This window comes from Galeopterus variegatus, unplaced genomic scaffold (assembly GCF_000696425.1).
Source record: "Galeopterus variegatus unplaced genomic scaffold, G_variegatus-3.0.2 Scaffold232, whole genome shotgun sequence".
Taxonomy (NCBI): domain Eukaryota; kingdom Metazoa; phylum Chordata; class Mammalia; order Dermoptera; family Cynocephalidae; genus Galeopterus; species Galeopterus variegatus.
Window position 1 is genome coordinate 763,648 of NW_007726343.1, and position 27,096 is coordinate 790,743.

Here is a 27,096-nt window from a genome sequence, read left to right on the forward strand (position 1 = left end):
ATTAAATTGTTATTTCTCAATGTATTTGTGTTGAATTTTAAAATGACAAGGCATTTTTTTAAAGAAAAGAAGTGCTAGTTATCCTAGAAATACCTTTAATCAAGGCAGTTTCCAGGGGAATTAATGACGATTTTAGGTTAATGGTCACTGGCTTCATGTTTGGCTCTCAATTAAACTCTAAACTTCAATTGTTATGACTTAATTGACTTGGATACTTTTCATGTCAGCATTTCAAAATGATCTTCCTTTTAAAAAATAAAAATTACTCTGGGTAGCACGGGTTTGTAGTTGAGCCTGACATTGTTGTCACTGTCCTTGCCTATGAGATGAGACAGCTCAGGATAAATCCAAGTGACGAGAGAAGAGGGATCAAAAATTAAATATATCTGTTGCCATGATTATTATTAAAATGCCAGATAAATCCACTGAGACCTGCTTTATTCTAAGTGCAGGGAGTTAGGCAGTCTTAACAAATACCTTGAGTATCACAATTAAGTACTTTCAAGTTATACTTATTTTAAAATGTTATTACATGTATCTTTTCCTTACAAGTGACTCAAATATTTAGCTGTTCTAGTTAAGTAGATGAAAAATTAAATCTCCTTTACCTATACAAGAAACAACAATAAGAACAAGATGAATTTATTTAACCAAGGAGTTGGATTTTATATACAGTAGGTGTGACACCAAGATCGAACTTTGCTATACCGAAATAAGTTAAGGCATCAAATGAGCATTTCCCCTCTCCCTGTATTGTGGAAAAATTTTAAAAGTCTTTTTGAAGTACTTTGATCAAGCTTTGAAATCATTTTAGGGGATTACTATTGTATGAAAACTGTAATTTATAGTGCTTGACCTAAGCGGCTCTTTGTCTCACAGCCATATTCAAAACAATAGCAGGAAAGTGAAAAACGCAAGGGGAACCCAAGCTGTTCTGGTTATTATTTAATTCATAATTCCATCTTCCTTATTTAATCTTTGGAACCCAGGCATGTTCTAACTAAAACGAGCTCAGACCATGTTTACCATGTATAGGAAGGTTAGTTTTGAGTAACAAGATTAGAGGATCCAAACTTTGTCACCTGTGACCCTTCCTTAACCTAAGAGTGACTTTACACAGATAGGTTCAGTAGGTGCTTCTCTATAAATGGTGACATTGCAGGCGAACTCCTATTGTTTGCCTTTTAGTTTCCTCTGTAGTTAAGCTCGCTTTGTTCCTCAACCCTAATCAAGAATGTGCCATAGGGAGATTTTTTTTCCTCCCATCCTTGTCACGAAATATTAATACTTGGTGACAACTTGCTTCCATCAGGTCACATGGAAAATGGCAAGCTGCCCTCAAGATGCATGAGCTAGGAGTGATTCTCTAATTAAATCATAAGACACTTAACTATTTTAATTCATAATTTTAATCAGCTGAACAATACTCGGGCTGCAAGGAGCTACCAAAGCTTACTCTTTTTTTTTTGGCTATTTTTGCCAAAACATTTATGGAACATTTATGGCATAAACTTTATACCATATTTAACCCTATAAAATCTTATTAAAGTTTTATGATTCTTCAGATGCCACGTACACACTTCAATATTTTGGCATGTGGAGGATACTTGGTTGTGCTTTTCCTCAAACTGGTTAAGCCAATTGCTCTCCCCTCCAAATCCATCCCCCGCCCCAACAAGCATCAGGATTTAGATGAGATACATTTTTGGTCCCGGGATCATTTTCTAGAGAGAAAAAGAGCCAATAAAAGTAGTAAGAAAATGCAGAACATATGTCCAAGTGGAAGGAAACTGGCAAAGGCTAGTGAAGAGGAAGATGAGCAGGAAGAAATGAACAGTGCACAGAAGAAGCATTTAAAAGTAGTGAGGATTTAATTCAACCAAAACGCCAGGTCTACAGATGAGAGCAAGTAAAAAAGAGCAGACATTTAAGGTATCTTGTTCCAAAGAGGAAAGGAAGCAATGGGAGTAGCTCCCTGGTGAGGAGTGAAATTAACTGTTCACTTCGGCATTAATTAGCGTGGCCCGTCGGGGTGCAGTTTAGTAGATGACCTCACCAGGGCTCTAAGCCATCCCCTGGCGGCGTGAATGAGTTAGTGCACCCCCTAAAGACCCACAGTTTATCCTCTTTTCCAGGGTGGAATCAAGCTTTGCTGATAATGAGCAGGTACATAGACCTATGGTTAAAAAACAAAAAAAACTTCCCCTGGAGATCCAGCTGTCTACTTTAGACTTGGAGCCTTCCCTTTTATATGCAATTTTAGGAGTGTTTTAAAGATTGACATACACATCACCAGAAGGCAAAAGAAAGAAAAAGGATTCTCTACTGTATATGGGTTTTTTCTGCAGGGGTACAGATGGGGGTGGGAAAGAGTCTATGAAGTCACCTTAAATAGCAGTCCTGGATCAGCTGTGCTCTGAGCTGATACTTCTCCGTGCTTCAGATGGGTCTCTCATGCTGGTGACAGCAGATGCCCGGCAGGGCTATATATGCCAGAGAGTACATCGTTTAGTTTTACGTTTTACACACACTCCTGCTTTCTGGCTTGGCATAACTCATTAGCACGGTGTGCAGAACGCTCCATAAAACAAGACTTGGCTTTAATGTTAATGTTCTAATGATGACAGCAATAAAAATAAATTGTCATCTGTGTCTACTTTCTGAAGCTGATGTGTATATTGTTTAAGCTAAAAAATCAAACCAGCAAACACCACATAGAGACAAGACACACAGATAAGTATTTTTAATATAAAAACAAAAACAAAACAAACCAAAGAAAAAGCCAAAGAGGCTTTATGCTTCCAATTTGGGAACATTACTCCCTTCTCCATCCCTCCAATTCAAAAGTAGTAAATACAATAATCACCTTAGATTTTGTGTGAGAAGAAAGCTTCCTTTTGAACAACTTGTAAACTTAATGTTAGTATGTACAGTTTACTAATGGTTTCTTTCTCACTTCTAAGGGCCAAATTTTAAAGCCTCATTCATAAAGAGAAGGTGGTGCCACTTCTGGGGAACACCAATACCTTCTCACAACACATTATGTCAGGGCACCAGGAAGAAGAAAAAATACAAAACGCAAGCACCTTTTTTATTTTTTAATTTATTTGTGCACGCTCATCATAAATTTGTTTAATGTAAAACTAACAAATTCTTGACAAGGGTTTAACAGGATTTTTAACATCTGTGCAGATAAATGTAATTTATTCCTAAAGAAAAAAAGCAGTTTAGAGCATGCCATAAAACCTGCTTCTAACAACGTTTCTGTTTAAAGTGTGTATGTGTACATGTGTGTGTGTATTGGGCAACACAGTAGTATTTCAAACCATTCTATTTTACTCACAAAACCTGCGTGATGAATTTTATGTTGAAACAGAAGTTTTCCTGACATTTATTTACCATTTCAGCTTCTTCCTCTTTCTTTTGATTTAATGCAGCCCACTACAGAGTTAAAATCCATCACAGACCCAACATGTTTGTGTCCTTTGAAAGGAAAAGCAGCAGGCAGATTTTTGCAAATCTTCTTACGTATAAAATGAACAAAATACAAATGACATATTTAGTCTTTTGAAAGAACCAAGCGAAGTAAGTATATAACTTCAAGGTGTTTTGCAAAAGTAACATTTTCATTAATATATCCAAAATCACTTATTCAACATTATAAAAGTTATTATGTTTTGTCAGTATGGGGAGCAAAGATTTTACTAAATACATTTTTGGGTACAGATTAATTTTTAATTTCCCAAAAGACAGGCTTATAATTAATTTATTGATGTTTTCGCTTCAGACTGAAATCTCGTCTGCAGTATATAAAAGTGAATAAATTAAAGTGAACAAATATGAAATCTCTTTTATTTTGCTTATTTAAAAATTGCTTTAGGTTTATTTCTGGTACACTTAATTCATTCAAAGCTGAACACTGCTAATGCCTAAATTATGTGAGTGTTATATAATTATGTGGTATAAAATACGGATACAAAGCAGTGTATAGAATGAGAATGTAAAAAATTTTTACTCATAAAAATACTGGCTAACGTATATACAAGGGTACTTCAAAAAGTCAGTGGAAAGGTTCATATTATCTTTCAGTTCTATTTTTCTATGAACTTTTCAAAGTACCCTCATAATGACAACTAGCCTGGTTTAAAAATAAACTCTCATCAGCGCTGGCACTTAGCTTCAATCCTCTCTCCTCTGCCCCCAATGCAAAGAAGGAGTGTGGTTTACAGACACATTGTAACTAATTCTTTTAAATGAGATAAATGTAAAATGTTTGGTGTTCAAATAAGCATTAGAAAAAGAGGAAATTCTCATCAAGTGTACTTTTGCAGCTTGGCTTAATGCCACAGAAGTCAGGAAATCATAAAGACCAGACAAAACAGGCACTAAGCACAGGCTGCCATCCAGGTCCACTGGAGCCCTGCAGGTGAGAGCAACAATTTAGCTTCAGACTTTGTGTCTTCAGCTTTTCTAGGTTTGTGCTAGATTGTTCCACGATGAGAATGTAACACTGGGTATCTGTGAGTACATGTGAGGAGAAAAGGGGAGGGAGAGAGAATGAATGGAGGCTCAGAAAAAAAATAAAAAGGGCGATTCGGTAACTGGGAGGAGAATTGAAAAATCACACCTTTCAGTCTCCACATTTTTTCTTTTGTTCAGTATACAAGGAGAAACCATCCGGAAGGAAGAAAGATTATGACTATCTATAAACTAACTGTTTGACAGAGACAGAAATGCTGATAATGAGTGGGTTGTGTCTGTAGTTCTTGGCTGTTCACATCAGCAAGGGATGAAGGAAAACAGAAACTCTTGATATGTTTGTCTAAAGAGGCAGTGGTGTGACCACGGGCAACAAGAGTTCAGCTGAAGTTCAGGGCAGATGCTGCCAGGAGTTTACACTGCAGGAAAGTAAAATTGCTTCCGGATTCACCTTTTCCTCCCAGCTTCTCTTCCAGGATCTTCAGGGTCAAGCTACGCTATGGCATAAGGTGACAATGTCCGTGGGGAAACAGGCTTTGAGCAGGATGCCCCTCTCCCGGTTGCAGTCCAGCTCCTGGATAAATCCGTACCAATAGATGACTAAGCCCGGCCCAAATCTGCAAAAACACCAGAAAGTAACGTAACACACACAGTATCAACATAGCTCCAGAAAAAAGTCACCTCGGAGGAACCGAGGATTAAATGACTGGATTGCACAAAGATTTTGTTTTGGTTGCTACCATTACGACTGAAAGCAGCTGAACTTATTATACCAAAGAGCTCATTTAACACAAGTATTACCACCTTGGATGGATTTGTTCCCTTTCTTTTAAGGAACCTGAAATATTTCAGTACAGGAATTACCCATATTACCTTTCTGTGAGTTGCTATGAGCTTGGGCTGATGTTACTATTTCGCTGATGAAGAACAAAACCAAGGTAGAAACCATGATGAGCTGTGGAACACCCGGCTTGAGATTTTAGTTTCCTAACATTTACTGGTACTATTTTAAAAATTAAACTTGCCTACTTTCAAGAGGGAAAATAAAAAGAATGTTTGAAAAATAATTTTAAAAAATGGAACAGCTTAAGGTCCTCTTCTGGCTGTAATGTTCTATTCATGCGCCAATAGGGCCAGATGTACCACTGTCATCCATTCTTTCTGGTTTTCTCCCTGACCCTTTGCTTTCTGCATTACAACCTAAGTGTGGACACAGCATGAAATCTGGTCATAGGCTCCTATGGAAACGAGAAATAAAGTCATGCAGACTTGTGACAAAGTATAGATAGATGCAGGTTTAAAACCTCAATATTTCTAAGCTGTGCTTCTGAATTATCTCTAATTTTGTTAGCAGTGACTGATCCCCGCCAGGCAGACTCAGGAAGTAGCCCTATAGACGACTTCACCCATCAGGAAGTTGAGACCTTTAGGCTGGGTTCATAAAGATGTAATCACTATCAATCACTATGCACAGAGAGATATTTTGCACATCAGTTTCACGTTTTTCCTACTGAGAGCACTTAATTAAAGGGCAGCACTACTTTTGGTGTAGTGTTGCAGGAATTTTACAGTGAAATCATAAATTATGAATGTTGGGTTAGTAAAAGGATGTCTAAAAACAGAACTGCTTTCTGTATTCTAACATTACAGCAGGCTGAACCACGCTAGGCCAAAAAGCTTTTTCCTTCCATGATTTATTATATGCTGCAGTGTACTTGCCAAAACTAACAGTACAGGATGGGCTGCGAGACACTGGACGCACAGCAACAAGTTCAATTGGATGTCACGGACTGGTTTATTTGGGGATTTGCATCAGTAGGGTAGCCAAGTTGTATTCAAGATTAATTAAAACTTTTTATCCCCTTGCTGGCCAGCTACCAAACAAAACAAAACAAAACAAAACAAAACTCTTTTTGAGTCCTCTTGGTGCAGGGACAGAACCATGAGATGGCAACTCCTCACTTGAACTTGTTCTAGGGGATGCAGGAACCAGGTACAATGAGAAGCCTTACAGCGCCAGGCCCAGCGAGATTTACCTGATCCAGGGCTGGCTGCAGATGCTCTCTTTTCCTCAGCATCTCCAAGCAAGAGTTTCCTTTGAGGTCAGAAGAATTAGACTACCTGTGCACAGGGTCTGTGAGCCCCCCGTGCTCAAATGCACACAGGGTGAAGCTCACACCTGGAGGAGAACCTGCTTCCATTTGACTGAAGGTTTCTTGGTAACTTTTAATCACAAACAACTGTCTGTAAGTAAAACATATACCATTTGGTACCTTTATTTTACAAAGAGTTCTGTGATTAGTACCAGATGATCTCAGATTTGTCAAAACAAGTCTGACAAGAGCAGGAAGATGTGCGATTCTGCGGACCGCGTCTGAGAAGCCTCAAATCCTCCCATCAGCGAAGCACCCCTGAGTTACAGCCTCGACAGTTCTAACACTGAGCTCGACACATTCCTCCATTCTATTATACAGCCATTCTGGAGACCGCAATGTTCTTTAGAAAGGCACTAATATTTTTACAAAGGGAGAAAAAAATGTGATCTAACGAGTCACAGAGAAGAATAAAAGAATATATGGGGGTCATAAAAAACAAGCCCAATATTTTAAAGATTTAATAAAACAAAAACACATATCACCAGCACTGAGAGAGCCAGAGCAGCCTGCACTTTCCCTGAACAGCTAAATCATAAGCCAAAGGACACGAAGCATGACAGGTCTTTACGAAAATGGCATTTTCTAGGCAGAAAAGCCAGGCTGGGGAACACCTCAATGCTCAAGAAAATGGACTTATTTCACATGTGAGGCGACAGATGAAATCTGCAGCTCAAAAAGGTTCTGCAAGATCGTGAACCTGAACATTTCCTGTAGTGGCTCACAGTAAGGATTCCCTAAAGGTGGTAACCTGCATCTATGCACATTTTTTTTAGTAGGACTCATAATAAGGCTCTACCATCTAAATCTTTGTTTCTTACTGAAATAATATTAAGGTAGGTACCATCAGCTCTGTCATATAGCTCAAAACCTCTGATGGACAATATGTGCCTAATGAAAAACAAGGAGACACAACTTCCCTTTGTAAATGGACATTGGTAGAGAGGTTTTCAAATTATGTGGTCTTTGGTTGATAAAAATAATAGGAACTTTAGAAGGTGCCACGTTCGGCAATTTAATGGCAGAACAAGATCTGGCTTTGTTCCCAACACCTACTTTAGTGCATTTCTGAGCTTTCTCCAACCGATCGGGATGCAAAGATTATCAGATACTGGCAAGATAACCTTTCAGCAACTTACCTATTTATGAAGAGGCCGACCACATTAAGCAACTTTATATGATCAATGCCTTGATTATCTGAACAGAAGGGAAATTTCTGGCTGATAATTCAAAAAACCAAGCAATCTAACACTATAGCATTTCCTTCTGGAAAGGCACAAAATGGAGAGAAAACAGGACCCTAGAAAACTTTTATGTAGGTCAAGTGCATGCTTGTGGGTTGAGTGATTTCACCTTTTTGATGCCTTTTCTCATTTACTGTGGCACCACTGGACAACAACGAGATCACTGGGAAGGCAACTATAGACTTTGTGACTAATAAATATCAAAGAAACTCTGCTAATAGCATTTAAAAGAAAACAGAGACCCTGGGTCTGAGGGAATGTGCAAAGCAGAGGGATCTGCTGCTGGAACTGCACCCTCTGACCCCCACCAGCCTGGAGACACTCAGTAATGGGATGTACTCGAACAGCTCAACTGATTCTGCAAACACTTTTCAAGGTTGACTGTAATTTTTAGGTTGCTATACTCATGGTCAAGTAACAAGTCAAAGACAAATTTTAAAGACTCTGGGTAGCAGAGACTAGAACATGAGTGACTTTTGAACATGTAATTTTGCTTGCAAGTAAAATACTAACAAATTAACAAAAACAACAAATACCTCTTGAAAGAATGGAAGGTGAAAGACAGGAGGCATGACAGACCGTGAGCACATGAAAGATGAAGTTCCCCATAAATAATGACAACCTTACAAATGTGTTCAAAATGTGTTTCTTTGGTTTCCTTCCATTTTAGAGTATTTAGAGAGATTAAATAGGAGACTATGGAACTAAAGTTGGGTATCCTATTGTGCATATCTGTCTCCAGGGATTTTCCCTCTGTTTCACCAATTGTTTCTTTGCTATATTGGGACTCCGTTGAGGGCAAAGACCATGTGTTATCATATTCAAGTCCTTCATGCCTAGCACAAGGCCTGGTACATAACAGATACTCTCACGGACAAGATAGAGAACACGGGGTCAGTATTAATAGGATTGGACAGCCTTGTATTGGTTATCAAATCAGTGGCAGTCTAGAGACGAGTGGCAGTGGCTGGCAGGACTCAGCCACTGGAATGGCATGGCATTTTTATTACTGGCCAGATGAGCACACTAATGGTATACTTACAGACCACAGTGATAGTAATAGTAACAAAAATGCTAATTAACACTTTCATAGCACTTACTATGTGCCAGATGCTCTTCTAAGCACTTTACATGCATCAACCCACTTAAATCTTATGTCAACCACATGAAGTAGCTACAATTATCGTCCCTGTTCTACAAATGAAGAAACCAACACACAGAGCAATTCAGTAGGTTGCCTAAGGTCTCAGAGCCTAAAAGTGGAGGAACCAGTTTTGGAACCCAGGCAGTCTGATTGTATTCATTATGATGTAGTGATCAGCTTATTAAACAGGTGATACAGTATTAGACTTTAACCAGAAGAGGAGAGGAAATGCCCTTTGTACTAGATAGACCACACCTAGAGTGTTTTTGGAGGGTTCTCATGCCATGTTTTAAGGGGACTATCTCCAGTCTGACCCAGAGGAGAATCCTAGGATATCTGAGGAACAGCTAGAGAAACAGAATATGTCTGACTTAGAAATGAGCACTTAGAGGGTAACATGCTCACCGTCTTCTGATTTTGAGAGTGCTCTTGGGGAGGAGGGATTTAATTCACACTGTAGCTCTTAAGTGCAGACTTACAGCAATGTTTGAAAGTAGCCCATAATCAGACTTTGATTCAACACAAAAGTTTTCTCTGGTTGGAACTTTTGAAAACATGCATGAGCTGCCTTGCAAAATAGTGACATCTCTGAGAATGGATCAATGAAATCGAGGCTGGGATTTCATTAATTTTTAAAAACTGAGGCAACACATACAAATTGGGAGTTTTCACACAAAATCCTGGATATTCAGCTTCCTTTGATCTGGCAAGAAGCACCTGGAGCTAAGTGACAGTTGCCGCCTTGAGACATAACATACATTCTCCAGTTTGCCACAGCCACCACCATTCTCTGTTGTTCCATGATGCTGAGGTTCAGTGCCAGGTGCCATCTCTCATGATGCTTGTACTGTGGATTTTTCTATTTAATAGAGAACTATTTCTCCATCTTCATGTCTCTATCAAATGTGGGAAAGCAAAAGTTAATCCTACAGGGTTTCATATTTCAAGAAAGAAATGGAAGAAGAAACATTTCTTATGTCCTGCCTACTTTGCTCACTTATGTTGCCCACCTGGACCCTGCGGGCATTTGAATTTTTGACCCTTGCCCTGAGATCTAACCCAGAGGTTCCCAACCTTGAGCCAGGGACCCTTGAAGCACTGTGAAGAAATTACAGGAGATCGTTATGCACACTAGGCACTATCTTCAAACAGGAAAAAAAAAAAAAAAAAATATATATATATGTATATATACATATACACATGTATATATCTTATTTAAAAAATGTAGACACTAACATACGATTCACACAGTAGCTTTCACTCATTATGCATTTTATAAATAGATGGAATCTAAAAGCATAGCTGTTATCACAAGCGAGGGCAGCAAATATTTTTATCTGTTTTAAAGAACATCTTCAATTTGGTAAGGTTGGAGGACATCACTCTAATTGGTTCCACCTCTTTCTATAGATGGATGTGTTATATACAGGTGAATGGCATACACAAAGGAGATTCTACGATATGGTAATGCTAAGACATATTGGAGATGTGTGAAAATACTCAGCAAATTTGTAACTAACTTATCCCTGCACATATGGTTCATCTTCACAGTAAAAAATGAGCTGGAAGAAAAGACACTTAGCTACTGTACCAGGTTTCACTTAGAACTGGCCAGTTAGCTCAGTTGGTTAGAGTGTGGTGTTATAACACCAAGGTCAAGGGTTCAAATCCCATACCATCCAGCTGCCACAAAAGAAAAAAAAAGAAAAAGAAAAAAAAGAGGAAGAGATGGTTTCAAATAAAATTTAAAAAATAAAATAGAAAGGGGTGGCCGGATAGTTCAGTTGGTTAGAGCACAGCCTTTTAAAACCCCAAAGTCACGTGTTTTGATCCCTGCACTGGCCAGCCACAAACAAAAAATAAAATAAAAATAGAACTCACTACTGAGAGCAGTTTCGACACAAACACTGTTAGCTACAGGAAGAAAGGCACAGAAGAGAAGTGTCAAACCGAAGTGGGCAAGAGCAGTAATGAAGGGAGGCCCTCAGCAAGGGTGGTGCCAGGGTCCCTCCTGATCGCAACTAAGCATTGCAGAGAGACATTGTGCTAAACAGACTTCTAAGATGGCCTCAAAGATCCCTGCCTCTTGGTATTCACGTCCCGTGTGATTCCTTTCCCTTGAATGTGGGCCAGGATGAGTGACTTGTTTTAACAAAAATAATGTGGCAAAAGGATGTCACTTCTGTGATTAGGTTACAAAAGACCACGACTGCCACCTTGCTGTGAGACTCTCTCTATTGCCTTCTCTGCATGCACACTTTGATGAAGCAAACTGCCATGTGGGAGAGGTGCACATGACAAGGAACTGGGGTGGTCTGTGGTCAACAGCCAGTGAGGAACTGAAGCCCTCAGTCCAACAGTCCAGGAAGTGCATCCTGAAGACAACCACTGCGTGAGCTTGGAAGTGGGTCCTTCCTCAGTCAACCCTTTGGAAGAGACCACAGACCCTGAGCTAATGCAGCCTATGAGAGATCGTGAAGCAGAGGACCCAGTTAAGTTGTACCTGTATACCTGACCCACAGAATCTGTGACTTAAGTGTGTATTGTTTTAAATCACTTAGTTTTGGGGTCACTTGTTATATAGCAATAGCTAACTAATACAAATATGCACTACAGACTCAAGTTTAAGTATAAATCCAAAACCATTCTTCATATATGCAGTATAGAAAATTCTGCTAGGTACAGATTGGCTTTTTTAGTTATAAATTACACCCAGAAATTATAGTAGAAGGAAATTATCAATAGATAGCAACTCTTCATCAAGGCAAATCTCAGTTATTAAGCAACTCTGTGCTTTTACACTAACATAGCGTCTTGGCTCCTTAGACTATACACTATCCCTCCTTGCTACATATCTAGGATGCTGGGGTTACACAAAATCAAGAATTCTCCATGTTTTCTCCAGTTCTGTGGTTTTCATGTTAAACTTGGGTACTGGGTTTCTAAAGCTGCAGATTTGAAGGGGGTGGACGTAGGGTGTGGGAAGCTGAACACTTTGCCTGTTGATGTGAATGACCACTGGCAGCTAAGGAAAAGATTTAAAAACCCTAATTTTGACAGTCCCCAACTATTTGGTGTTTGGGCAAACAGACTTAATCTACCTCAACAAGTGTTGAGGACAGTCCAGGAAAAACAGATGCTGGTTACATTTTGCTCAGGTTAAAAAAGGCACTGAAAGCTGAGATTTCTGATTATTTTTAAAAGATTGTCACCAAGAATGTTTTAAAAATGGTACTTCAGTGACTAAATTCTTAGTTTTCCAGAAACATCTAGCTATCCTCAGATAATCTCTGAGGATTCCAGATTGTGAATGTTTGACAGAATATGGTATAAGTTATAACTCATGTCTTTCAGTTCAAGATTTTTCTATAACTCTCTGAGAAACTCAGAGGTACAGAGAGAAAATTTGGGCCTCCAAATTCAGGAAGAACTTGCTTACTCTTTTTTAACTATAAAACAAAATACTCCCCCTTCCTTGCCATGCCTCCACGCTATTCTATAATGCAGAAATTGCTTGGATGGTATTTTTACTTTTGGAGAAAGACTATTAACTTTTTATTGTTACACTTTCTTCAAAGTATATGCACCTTCTTCAAAGAGTGTTAAAAGAAAGGCAGATAAAGGAATTTAGAGATTTCTGATCATACTTTAGATTTCAAAGGGCCTTAACCAGTCATTATGTCTATAAAGATGATGTCTACATACATATAAAGTAATATCATGATTCCAATAAGCAACGACAAAAAGGTAACTAACATTTACTGAACACTTATTACGTGACAGGGAGTGTTCCAAGCACTTTTACATGAACAGACTAGTTTGATACACACTACCACCCTGCGAGGGGGCACTATGGTCACCCTCATTTTATAGGTGAGAAAACTGGGGCACAGAAAGGGCCGGGCTTTGAACCCAGCAGTCTGGCTCTGTGGCTTGCCCTTGTAACCGCTATATTTTACCATTTCTCATTATACTTTGTGTTTATACAGCAACTTATTATTTTTTTGACTGGTAAGGGGATTGCAACCCTTGGCTCAGTGTTGTCCACACCACAGCCAGTGAGCGCACTGGCCATCCCTATATAGGATCCAAACCCGCGGCCTCAGCGCTCCCAGCGCCGCACTCTCCCAGTGAGCCACGGGGCCGGCCCTGTACAGCAATTTATAACAGCCATTCAACTCTGGAAAATATTTTTCAATATTTACAACACCTGGAAAAGATAGAAAAGCAGGAGCCTAGAAGCAAGGTGACTAATCAAAAGCCCAGTAAATGAGTTGGGATCCACCTGTCTACAAAGGAATAATTCTTCTAAGTATGAAGTCAATAGTTTCACACTAAAAAGTTTATCTAGCTATTTGCTTCAAATTAAGTGTCACCAAATTGAGGGAGTATATGGAAAAGCAACCTATAATTCAGGCAAAAGAAATTAAAATGATTACATCTGAGGTAGCATATTTAAAGCCTCTGACGATCAGGTGGAAAAGCAAGCTATGGAATGAGAATTACAGAATCCCTACATGAAGTTCAGAGAAGAGAAATGTTTCATGCTGTGAAAGGGTTCAGAAGTTATGGGCAGAATCTAAACATGAGGGAAGAGGAGTAAATCCAGAACACTGACACCACCTGTTCATGTAAATGGAAATAAACAGCTGGAATAAGCTATGAGGAAAACTGAGGGAAGCAGCGGGTCTAAGTGAGCGTGTGAGGTAGAGATTTGTTTTCCCAGAAAAGAAGGTTTAGACTTGCTAAATAGGGTTATACAGTGAACTTCAAAGGCCCATTTTTGCTCCTAAAATACCACCAGTAAAGAGATGTATCTTCTGCTTGTTCCATCAACTTGGCTTACCCATGATTTTGGCTCCATGAGAAAATCACTACATATATTTTTAAAACGAGTGTGCTTTTTACAGCTCTTTTGGTAATACAAGACAGTGAAGGGTGGTGGTATTCACATTCTGTTACTCAATTTGCCTGGCCACAGAGAATAAGGGAAACTCACGAAATTGATCTAATACTTCTCTTCCCAATGAGTTGAATTACCATGATTGCATAAAAAAGGATTCTCAGTGTACCGGGGTCCTGCAATATGAATCTGGGTCAAGTTGATAAAACAAACAATTTTCAGTTGAAGGATGACAAGAGGAGTACGGAATGATTTGATGATTTTAGTCAAGTTTGTTGTTCATGAAGGTCTTCATCAAACAATAAAAATAAACCTAGTTGTGCTGATTAAAATCTTTGTTCCCAGCCTAAATCTTTTATTTCAATTTGTAGGCAAGTAGAAAATTCCTTGTCTAACATAAGATCAGCAGAGAATCATAAATATATATTTCTCCCCCTTGCTGTGTGGGGTCTGTGCTATCTTCTGAGGATGTGTGCAGGCATGTGGCTGTTGGAAGTCGATTGTTTCACCATCAAAAAGACTTGCATGTGGTTTTTATGAAGAGTGCATTTTCAAACACATAGTTCAGGACGAAGGAGAAATATAAAACATCTTGTAATTGTTTTAAAATAAACTCTTACACTGTTTATTTAGTTTTAATCTGCGTGTTGTAGATTGGTTATGTACTTGTTAATCACTGTTGTATGTTTCTCCAGACAGAGTTGTAAATAACTTTTCAGTCCAAGTGAAATATGCTTGCACATGTTTATATGCGAAGTATGTGTGTATTTATGCCTGTGTGTAAATATGTGTACAATAATAATAGATTAGTGATTATGTAATATAACATCATAAGGTTCTGGCACTATGGTCAATTTAATATACAATGCAAATATTCTTTTTTTGGTAGTGTCTAGAAATAAAATAAAAATATATAACTTGGTTGTTTCATTTACTTTTTTTGCTTGGCAGGTCTGTGTTTGCAAATTGAAATGACTAAAGAAAGAGAATCCTGGTTATTCTCACTCGATTCATGAATCTCGGTTATTAAAAATGAAACTCCATCTCTTTGAAACAAATTACTTTCTATAATTTTGAAAATAAAAAAGTAAAAATATTATAAACACTGATTCATCTCAGGCCTTTATGCCACACAGAAAATAAACTGTAAATACATCATTTTGAGGAAAATTTAAAATGTGTAAAAATACACAAACACAACTACCTGAAATTCTCCTTGGTGTTTATATAACTCAACATTTTCATTTCCACAGTAAATTACCTGGAAAAGTAGTTAATTTCTACTTCACTTTGTCCTGTGTTGGACAGACTTCGATGCTATACTTATAGTCTTCCTAGCGTACTGGAAATCTCTCAGAATAAAAATATTAGAAAACAAAGGCAGAAGCTATTTTGTCCTTAATCTGCTGTTTTTAGTCTCTGTTTTCCTGGAGAAATGTTTACTCCTGGCATGGGTCAGTCCCTCTGCATTTAGCTTTTAAGAATCTACATACAAGCCTGCATGATACAAGAGCACAAGTCACATGAGAAAGGTTCCTGTCCGTAAGTTGCATGCAACTTAAATTTTTAATAACGTAGGAGCAAATCTATTCACATTTTAAGTGTAAAATATATTAATCAAGTAAACAACAAGCCAAAGTTTTCACAGTAAAAAAAATTGAGCGACCACATAGTACTCTAGAAGTCTTAGAGAAGGCAGGAGTTTTGTAACTGTGTTGTATTTATTCATATACTGGTCCTTTTGATTTTGTTCATGATAGGTACATTTTTGGTAGTGAGAATGAAGGGTGGGACTAAGGGTCCCAAGAGACATGAGGGATGGTGGGGTCAGAAGCATACTGAGATGACTTAGTTGTGAAACTGGAAGATGTGTTTAGTAGGACACCCTGTTTTCTGTTTCTAACAAGCATGCACAGAGGGGACAGTACACGTCCCCAATAGGGAAGAAGAGAAAGATAGCAAACACAGTGAAAGAAACAGAAACCCTAAAAGTAACAAAGGACACAAGGTCATGTTTACTTTGAAAACATTCAAGTGCTAACAGTGGGAGAATACTACTTCCAGCACACCATGGTACGAGTCATATCTATCTACCTAGAATTTATACCCCAGCCTTCCTCCAAAAATTGGGGGTGTTTACAAAATTGGTTGTGTGAATTATTACATGTTTTCTCTTTCAGTTATTTCCCCAGGGAAACATGCCACAGGCAAGTCCATCATTTCAGCTGATTTAGTGTTTGATGCTAGAGAATTTATAATTGATATGACAACCATAATGGATAGTGATTATGGAGTTGGCAAAGCCTGGCTGACAGTGCTTTAGCCCATTTTGGTATTTTCCAGTTAGTTTACCATAGACTTGCTAGGAAAAATTTTGAGATTATTTCTGAACTTTTCATTTCCAACTTTCTGAATATTAGAGATTGGAAATGCCTTATAAAACAGAAAACATTTTATTATATAAATATTGCTTACCCCAAATACATTATTTTAATGCAGTCTTTTACTATTAGGTATAGAGGGAATGGAGTTTCTTTTCAGTTCTCAAAAGATCACAGGGTAACCTAGAGTTCAGTCAGACATTTATCTCAAGGCACAAAGAGATTTATGGGCTCTGGATATATAAAAGTCTGCTTAAAATAAAGAATTATAGGAATTTTCATCCCTGGCAAAGTCAAATAACTAAAGGATTAAGGCTGATACATGTTTGCCCTATAAATCTATCATTAACCAAATGTGACACAATGCTTCAGGTATGTCTAATCCCAACTCACTCTAAATGGGTAGTTAAAATTTTCTCCTATTCACAATAAATATTTCATGATAAGGAAAATCTCTTTGGCTAACCAACCCAGCCCCTAAAAGCAAAACCTCCCAATTTTACTGATTCATGAAGGCAAATGTTGGAAAAGAGAAAAACAAATTAGAAGCTGAAAATGTCTATGTCATTAGGAAAAATGGTCAGGTAGAAGAAAACAATTTCAAGAACGGGTCTTAGAAAAAATGGATCATCTGGCCTTGCAGTTATCAAACAAATGTTTCTAGGATGTAAGCCTCATGAGGGCAGCTTGTATTTCAGTGGCACACAGGAGTCAGCCAATAAACATTAGATGAATGTATGAATGAATACCTCTATAGAGTCCCCTGTTGCAGGAAAAGCTGTGAGTGCCGTCATGTATTTGGAAAAATAAAATATTTTTCTGATAACTCTCTATCATATAGGGAGGAAAAGACATTTTTAAAGGTGAGAAAATGAGCCTTAAAAATATGCCCAAGTTGTACAATTCTGGAGAGCTAGCAGATTGCCAGGATTACTATTAGGAATTTATGCTTTCTAGGATGTTATGGGGCAGATAATCCTGAGGTTTAAAGTCTGCTAGAAACCAAGAGAACTAGTCCCTGGAACTGACACTACTAATGGTCAAGGTGGTAGCTATAAGGGTATGTAGCAACTGGTTGCTAAGAAGAAAAACTAAGCATTTGGGAGCCAGTTGCTGCATACAGGTGGCTTGCTTCCTTTGAATACAATCAATTTAGGTAGGCTTTTGTTTACAGTAGCTTTTATCTAGAAGATAAGGTTGTAAAATCATCAATCAAAATGAAGTACTACTGTTCCTGGCCATATCTCACCAGGTTCATCTGTTTTATTTCTTCCTCCCTTTCCAAATACCTATAGGTGTTTAAGATGAGTGAAAAGATATCAGACTATTAAAGTGAACTGTATTTGTATATGACACATGGATTTACCATCCCTACAGTGTCTATATCATTCCCAGGCTCAGCAGAAGCCTGTGTTTCTGTGTTGCTTTACTTGTTAATAACATGTAACTCTGCAGAATAATCTTTGGACCATTTTCAATAGTGCTCCTTTAAGAAAATGAGAATCTTTGGCTTCTATATGTTGGTGTGAGGCTTTTAATGTATTTATACCCTGCCTTTTACCCAAAGAGCCAGGTACAATAAAATCGCAAAAGAGAAATAGAAAATTAAGGTCAGAGAAAGGAAAATGCAAATATGTGGACTTCCAAGGTCAACTATATTTATAAAACTTCATGTCTGTAAAGATGCTACTTAATTTTATTTTTAAAGGCATAGCTTAATTAATGCCAGATCTGTAAAATGAAGTTCTGAGCTAGGGAAGTTCCCAAATGAAGAGGGGACCTCTGCTGAGGGAGTGAAAAGGTGCGTTGGTCCAATTCTAGAGAACGGTACGAACAGGGCAGCGGGTTAACTGCTTGAGCACACAGACGCACGGAAGGCGAGTTAAAGCCATCCAGGCTAGATCCAGGTTGTACTCAGAGTCCATGTGGTGGAAAACATCTGTCCTCCTTCAGGTTTTGTGAGTCATTCTTTGGTTCTGGGCTTTGTGAGTAATTTCTTCTATTTGGTTCCCTTCTAAATACAACTAGGGTAAGGGACGCTAGTAAGTGTAGTGACCGTGCAGTTAACCCACCACTGACTTTACTCCAGATTTACTCTCCTAGCATAAGTCCCAATCTTTGGGACTGGTAGAAGACACAGATTTTGATTATTATTTCTTTGAGTAAAATAATGACACTGATAATAATACTTATAATAATAACCATAAGCATAATTATATTAGCAGCTAGTATTCACTGAACAATCACTATGTGCCAGCTACTCTTATAAGCTCTTACATGCATTTTCTCATTTAAAACAAAAGCTTTATGAGCAGGTAATGTTAACCTTATATTTAAATGTTGAGAAAACTATTACAAAGCTGTGCTAGATTGATCATAATGATGATAATGAAAAACATTAACTGAGTGCTTACACTGTGCCTGGCACCAGGCTAAGTACTTCATATATGTTATCTCATTTAATATGTGCAATGAGCCTGTGAGGTAGGAACTATTATTAGTCCAATTTTACAAACAAGAAAACAGAGATGTGGAGAAGTTAAGCAGCTTACTCACATAAGGAGATAAAGCTCACTCAAAGGCAGCAAGTTGAGATGCTAGCCCAGATCTGTCATTTGCAGAGCTCTCTCTGAGTAACTAGTTTCAAACCCTTAAAACACAGCTCCCAAACCCCTCCCCATTTCAATCTCAAGGTAAGGGTCCAGTACGTCTGGTCAATACAACTGCTTTACTAAAGGACCCTTTACCCTTCCATACTGGACAAATGTCCCTTCCTCTGTAAAATGTGGGGGCTGGAAGACATCATCTTTAATGTACATTCTATTTTTAACAGAGATAATAACATTTGAATCTGTAGTTCAAAGTGGATTTGAGAATAATAAGCTCTATAACACTTCAATTTGTACATGTTCATTGTCACCCATTCCAAAAATCCCACCCAACAGTAGAATCTAACAAAAAAACTTCCCCAACTCTTCTCCCCCTTACCCCCAGGAAAGTACTAATCAAGGCAGTACTGGGTAGTACTCTACCCAGACTTAATCAGGATGAAAATTTGAGATGAAGAACTGAGGGGTAAGTAGTATGAGTAAACCAGAGTCAGAACATTTCCTAAATTTATAACTAGACTAGATGCTTCTTTGAGCCAGAGAGCAGGAAAGGGCATTTCACACAGTCATTGCTGCCTTTAAAAATAGGAGCTGATTATCTTCATGTGATCAGGCAAAACTCTACTTCAAAAGAGACTAGACAGAAAACCCTGGTGATGTCAATGACTTAAACGTTATTTAAATATAGGTTCCTGTTCTTAATGGCAAGACACTGCTGTGTCTGTTTCCACATTTAGGCCCCAAGTCACACAACAAAAAAGAGCTGCACACACCAATTTCAGGGCAATGTCTTGAGTATTCACTGTACCATCCTAAACACATTTCCTGCTGGACGAAGAGCATTTAGAAAAGTCTTGCCAAGTTTAATAGTTCATCTTTGTAATAAATAGTTTTAATTTTTTTTAAAAAAGAGAAAGAAGAAAGCAACCCACATGTCCATTGATAGGTGGATGAGTGGATAAGGAAAACATGGTATACACATACGATGAAATATTATGCAGCCTTAAAAAAGAGCCTGTCGTATGCTATAACATGATTGAACCTCAACGACAAAGATTATGCTATGTGAAATAAGCCAGTCACAAAAGGACACATACTGCATGCTTCCACTCATATGAAGTATCTAAAGTGGTCAAAATCACAGCAACAGAAAGTAGAAAGGTAGTTGCCAAGGGCTGGGAGAGGGGAAATTAGTGGTGCATGGGTATAGTTTCAGTTTTGCAAGATGAAGAAGATTTAGAGATCTGCTGCATGACAACGTGAATATGCTTAAAATTGTACACTTAAATATAGTTAAGATGGCATATTTAATGTTATGTTTTTTACCATAATACTAATAAAAAAAAAAGAGAAAAAACAGAAAAGTAACAGGAAAGCATTTTTAACTAACATTAAAAGACTCTGGAAAGAAAGGAAACTGATGATTAAGGAACCAAACGATGGCTGCTATTTGGGATGGCCCTGTCAAAAAGAACACAGAAAACTTTTGGGACATTGAGGTTGGCCTTTAAGGCAGCTGGGGAATCACACAATGGGGCTTTAGGAAGCCCATTGGCCAGCACCAATTTCGTAAGCTGCCCAAACTCTCTGTTTTCTTGTGGTTAATAAAGCCACTTTATCAGACAATTGCAGGAAAGAAATATGAGGCTAAGAATAGAAAAACTTTTTTTTTTTTTTAAAGTAACAATTGAAGGATCATGTGTGGGTACAGAAAACTGCAGAGCCAGATTCAAAGAACAGGATAAGCTTTAGTGAACTCTGGTTCAATTTCTTGGCTGGTGATGAACGGAATGCTCCATAGTTCTTAAAATACGAGGGCACTTCAACAAGTTCACCGAAAGATTCATATTATCTTTTAATTCTACTTTTCCACAAATTTTCTGAAGTACCCTCATGATTGCACAAATTGTACAGTGATATATCTGGACCTCAAAAATGCATTATTCTTACGTCTGACCACTGAGGAAAATGAGGCTCTCACAGATCAAGTGACTAAAGATCTCATATGAGTGACTGAGAGGGCCAGGACGAACCCAGCCCTATCTCCTGCCAGTCAGTGCTCTTGGCAGCGTACAGTGCTGGTTTCCCTTTTTCGTAACTGCAAAATAGGTACAGCAATACCTTCTGCCATCCTAAAAGGAATGCCATGTTCTAGTGATGCAAAGATGACATGAACACAGTCCCTGTCTTCCAGGGGCTCTCAGTGGTATGGAAGACAAGCAGGTTGAAAGCTAAGTATATGAGGAGGAGACAAATGTTTTAAGAGAGCAGTGCTGAAGGCCCCGCGGTAGCTCAGAGAAGGCAGTGCGTTACCTGGGAAGGTCAGGGAAGGCTCTGAGCACAGGTGAGGTGATCTTTGGAGTGGGTCTTGAGGTCATGGTTCACTGAGTGGGTAAGAGAGGGAAGACACTCCAGGTGGAGGGAGATGGACATGCAGACAGGGTGGTGAGAAGAAGCTTGGGGGCTTTGGGGACAGTGCAGAAAAGTTCAGAAGAATGAAAGATAAGGGCGTGCAGAAGTTGCAGTGGGAAAGAAGGGCTGGCAGTGGGGCTGACAAGGACTGGAAGGGCATCATATGGCAGACTAAGGTGCTGTGAGGACCCTAGGGAAAGCTACACCAGTGGACAGCCCATTTCTATCAAGCACATGTTGGATGCACGGTGGCTGTTTGCCAGAGGGTGATCCTCCTTCTTGAAACAAATACTCCAGGCCATGTTGCTGTATGGAATCTGTCAACTAAATATTTACTTTGTGCATGGCCAGAGTATCTACTGCAGCTCACTTATTTGGGGGTAAACATATTAAAGAAAAGTATACATTAAAACAAATCTGCCCCTCCTCCCCCCCATTTCCACTCCATACAGAAAAAAGACTGCCATTCAGAAAACTTGAAAACTATTCTGGGGTCTCAACTTTCCGGAGTCATTGGGACATGTTTATGTGTATATAAACAGTCACAGCCCAGCTCCACAGGGTTCCTCCAATTTGTATTCTTTGAGAAGTCTGTGGACAAGAGGTGAACAGCTAACAGTTTCCTTAGTGAGTTACACAGCAACTTTATTTAACTTAACAGGAGTCATTAGCTGAATTTTATGAAGATAAGGATTTCCAGGAGTGAGTCCCCTTCTGATTGTTTTTTGATTAAAAGCAAGACAAGGGAGAGCTACACTTCGATGCTCTGACTGAACCTGGAGTTTTACTTTACAGACTCTGTGGCTTTCAGATGGCCCCACAAAGCCACTGGGGCTGGTGCTGCGGTTTGGTTTCAGCAAGTTGAAAGCAATCTGTCAATGTGGAGAGGAGTTACGGAGGTTATTTTAAACATTTAGTTAAGCTTGTGATTGTCTTTTCTTTTAGAGGCATTCCTGGCTGCAAACTGCCTCATCCTGGGTGACATAAGACAAGCTATTGAATGAGGTTAGACTGAGGTCCTTGAAGTCCACCCATGTTGCCATTAGCTGATTAATAGGTGTTTATTTTTAGGGCTTGAACTAACAGGCCAGGCTAAGGCCAATGCAAGATGATATTTGAAGTAATCTGCGAGCGCCTCATGCTTATAAAAGACCTTACTTTTTGTGCAGTTGTTGACGTAGCTGAGGTCCTTGTCAGACTACTAAAATTTAACACAAAAGACAGAGAAACCCCCACCCAATTCCATTATGAAAAGGGCCACTGCAAAATAGGAAAGAAATAGGTATATATGACCAACTAGTTATGACAACTGGTGAGTCCACTCATTCAACCACGGATATAACAAAGATTTCTAATATCATGTTCAATGCCTAATATAGATAATAACTAAGTTTGCTATTTATTTTTTAATGAGATATTTATGCCTGTACAGATATGTGCTATAATCAAACCGATGTGGATTTATGGACTTTATTTGGATTTATGGGATTTATAAATCTAAGGACTCAGAAACAAAAGGGCAAAATGACTGGTCTCTCATGGCCAAATAATAAGTTTAAAAGAATGTTGCAATTACATATTTACTTGTGTTTGTTTAATGTTGATTTCTTCCATTAGACAGTGTATGCTCTATGAAGGTAAGTATGTTTTCTACTTCGTCATTACCTGATATTTAGCTGTATATGGCACATAGTAGATGTTGAATAAACATTTGTTGAACAGCTGAGTGACAGGTAGAAAAGTTATGTAGAATATTTTTGCACAGGTATTTTGAGAGGTCTAGTCTAGATCTCAAACTTATGGCACATATCAGATGAGTACAGCAATTTAAACAACTACTACTGTTTGCTTTACTTAATCATATGCATTTGCTTACCTGATGAGCTTTCCTGCTTGCTCAAGCAGACAGCCACGGGTTGGAAGGAAGTTAAAGTTATTGCTTTCCACACTTTATATTTTTTCTCTCAGATAATTTGCTTGAATATTTTTTACAGAAAAATGGGCCTGGGACCTTTTCCTTTCAGTTTAAGTTTGTCATCTCAACCTTTGTGGCATGAATTAGTACGGCACCAGCATGTCTTCCTTACCTTTTAGACTAACATGAATGCACTTCTAGTTGTACATCTAAACAGTAATAACTCTGGGAATGATGCATTTAGAATTTAGGGGCACAACAGCTCTGGTCCCCTGCCAGAATATGTGCTTGATGCCGAAGAGCAAGGTGCTCTTTTATGTTTTTTCAATTTAGACTTCATAGAAAGACACTGAAGATCTCAAGAGACCAAAAGTCCAGTCTGTAAATGTGTTAAATCCACAATCAGATCAGCTAGACCTGTAACAGGGACACACATGGCAACTCACCACCACGACTTCCACAGGGAAGCAACCTCTGTGCTTGCCATCTATTTTCATGGTATACCCAACACAGATCAATCACTCAGAGCTCCCGACACATTTATAACGACCCATAGGCTTATTTATGAGCCAAGCATTAGTTTTACAGAAACAGACTAACAGTTGCCATTTGAAAGAATTCTTTTATCTCACCCAAGATGACACATTGGTTGTAGACTGGATCTGTCTTTGGTAGGACTGACAATTCTCATGTCCATTTTGAAGAGTCTTAACTATCACGCCTTCATGTGGTCAGTGGCTGCTCTCAAGCTTTCCAGCATGAGAACAGACATTTCAGAAGAGAATGGAAATACTAACTTTCATGAGGATGAAGGATATCATATGTGAGGCATAACTGTAAGACTTTTAGACTCATAGTGTGATAATTTGGACTTTGTCTTCATTTCATTGAGAAGGGGCTTCTTTTTTTTATAAAATTTAACAGAACTTGTTAGGATTAATGCTATTCATTGAGCAAGTATAAAATGTGTAATTTGAAATGTTATAACAGCAAAAAGTTCTCATTTTGTGTCTTCATTTTACTTAGACTCACTACTTACTTAACTTAAAAAAAATATATACCTTGAAAAACAGAAAAGGTCACAAGATTTAGAGTATATACTTCCTCAACACCTACCTTCTTTTTGCAAAGTGCTTATCACATAGTCTGATTAAACTTTATTTAACTTTATTTAAAATGTTTCTATATTTATTTATTCTGAAGGATTGATAATAATTAGATCAAGAAAATGGTTTGCAATTTTGGAATTCCTCAACTTGTATGTGTGTTGCGGGGTGTGTGTGTGTAAGTTTCTTTGGACAACTGTATATAAATTACCTGAAGCTAAATGATAGTAATTATCTAGAGAACTGAGGCATTAGGGATAGTCGGTCTAGAGGTTACTCCTGCAGTCTCTTCTTTCGTTACATTTTGGGAAACATGGGGTAAAGCAGACTGTTTTATCTGACTAATCTAGATAAGGCTGAAAGGAAGACAGATCTGGATTAAACAACCAATGAACTAAGCTGCAAAGGTATTTTCCTTTTTTTTTTTTATCTCAGACACGAGAAAATAGCACCAATTTACATTTATACAGTGCTTTATGCTTTTTACAAAATGCCTATATGTTATTTAGAAGGATGAAGTATTTAGAGAAGCTAAGTGGGTCCCAGAGACTTAATGGCAAGACACTGGAGTTAGGAGGTGTGTGACTTCTCATACAGAGATGATTGAGGAACGTTATGTTGAACCATTTTAGCCTAAAGTCCCTATTACATTTACGACTCTTCCAGTTGAGTTAGAAAACAAGTGAATCCTTAAATTTTGCATCTAATCTCATGTAGGAAGACAAAAAATTTCATTACTATTATGTAGAGTATTTAAATGCTATGAATTTGATGTAATTGCTAAGTACTATTAAAATGAATTTAAGCAATAATTTTGTTCTGAAACTAATTGACATATTTTACATTCTGATGCTGTCATTTTCTGATAAGCTATTTCTCACTTTTTATCCACAAACCTTTAAATTCTATAAAATGGGATTTTTGTCAGGTATCCTAAAACATCTAAAAGTAACTTTAATTTTTATCTGTGAAGATGTACTAATGAGAGTTTTAAAAAATTTTAAAAAATCATGCCTGAGTTCAAACTATTCATCGGGCTTTTTAAAAAATATATAATTATCATTATACTGCTCTTTAAATGGGGCAATGTTTTATTTTTTCAGGTAATTGAAAACATATTGGTCTTGGTCCAATTTTACAACTGTAAGTTGCATAATTCCTATTGAAAAGTATGAATACAATCACTTTCCTAATTTATTTACGGTAATATTAAATATGTTATACATGTTACCTGGTGTTTGGTCTTTTGCTATGATTCCTATAGCCATACACTGGGAATAAAATTAAAACAAAAGTGCCACTAGCATTTTTCAAACAGAAATCACTCCTTTAAGTGACAGAACAGACTACAATTAGCACAATTGAAGTCTAATTGTTTAGAATTAATAAAATGTTTAAATATGAGTATGATCATAAAAGTGCTATAAGAACATTTCAACTTATTTAATATTACTTACCCAAATAGATTTTGGGGAGTTAGGCATATTCACTATAGTTTTAAAGTAGTTCTAGATATAATGAGAGACAGGATATTCAAATAACAAAAGACTAAATACCTTTCTAAAGTATATACAAGCAGCTACAGATTTTTAAAAGATTAAAAAATAAAGGGGTTAGAAGGTAAAAATATCTGCACTGGAATGACAGAAAAGTGGTCCTATATCTTCACATTATTCTTAATAGTATAGTAGCCTTTCTAATGGAATGAAAATGTGGGTTAAGATTATGAAACCACAGCTACTAGCTACTAATCACTGCACTGTAATTTTTGAAAATCCACCACACTTCAGTGATGGTGGTGGGGCGGAATAGTGACATTTGGGGGAGATTTCACCAAAGAGGTGAAATTTCTCTGTGGTTTCGAAGACTGAGAAGGAGAACGGAAGATGAAGGACGTAAGGGTAGGGACAAGGACAGGGATAAGAATAAAGGCATCCTTGTCTGGAACTTTGGGGCTTCACTAGAAGTCAGCTTGAAAATCAGTGCAGTAGGCAATTAAAAGAATAAATCTGGAACTTGAGAAAAAGATCTAAACTAATGGCACACATGTGGAAATTATGTTGAAGACAGGCATGTAGGCAAGATTAGGAAAGTAAGGATAGGGGAGTATGAAGATGGAAACTTGAGGCTGAAAATATAAGGGTCAGGTGGAGAAAGAGAAGCCAGCGAAGAAGCCTGGCAGACGTCAAGAGGGTGGAAGGAGAATTAGAAACAGTGGTATCACAGAAGTCAAGAGTGAGATTACGTGTTACAGAGAGGAGAGTGGTCAAGACATCTCTGCTGGGTCTGACAACTTGGAGGTGCAGCAACAGCAGTTACAGTCCAGTGATGGGAGAGACTGCAGAGACACGAGGACAGACAGACCATGAGTGCAGATGACTCAAGATGTTTGGTGGCAAAGAAAAGAACAGAGATAGAAGGAGAGACAGCAGAAGGGGAATGAGAGCAGTTTAGATGTGAGATGGGCAGCACTCGCTATACCTGAGGCCTATATACTGTCTAATATGATCTTGTATATCATAAAACAATTGACCTTATGGAAGTTGTGTCCACAGACCCAATCAGAAGGACACAGGTTAAAAAGATTGTAGCACTGACAGAAGGAAAACAAGAAGGGGTCACAATGAGATGTGTCCCTCGGGGGGAAGTACACTATACACATAGTAGACAAATGACTATAAACTCTCTTGATTGAATTTCAGAAATATTATAATTTTTTAAATAAAAAAGACAAGAAGTATTCTTCATAA

General features: G+C 38.0%; 1 protein-coding gene across 1 annotated transcript in view; it reads right to left on the minus strand.

The window, feature by feature from the left end:
• Nucleotides 1-3,085: 3,085 nt before the first annotated feature.
• LOC103585338 (chromosome unknown open reading frame, human C15orf41) overlaps nt 3,086-27,096 on the minus strand; it is a 179,233-nt gene continuing 155,222 nt past the window's right edge. Inside the window, exon 11 of the mRNA XM_008566265.1 lies at nt 3,086-5,096. Within this exon, the coding sequence (XP_008564487.1) occupies nt 4,967-5,096 (130 nt within the window). The 3' untranslated portion in view covers nt 3,086-4,966. The remainder of the gene's footprint in view (nt 5,097-27,096) is intronic.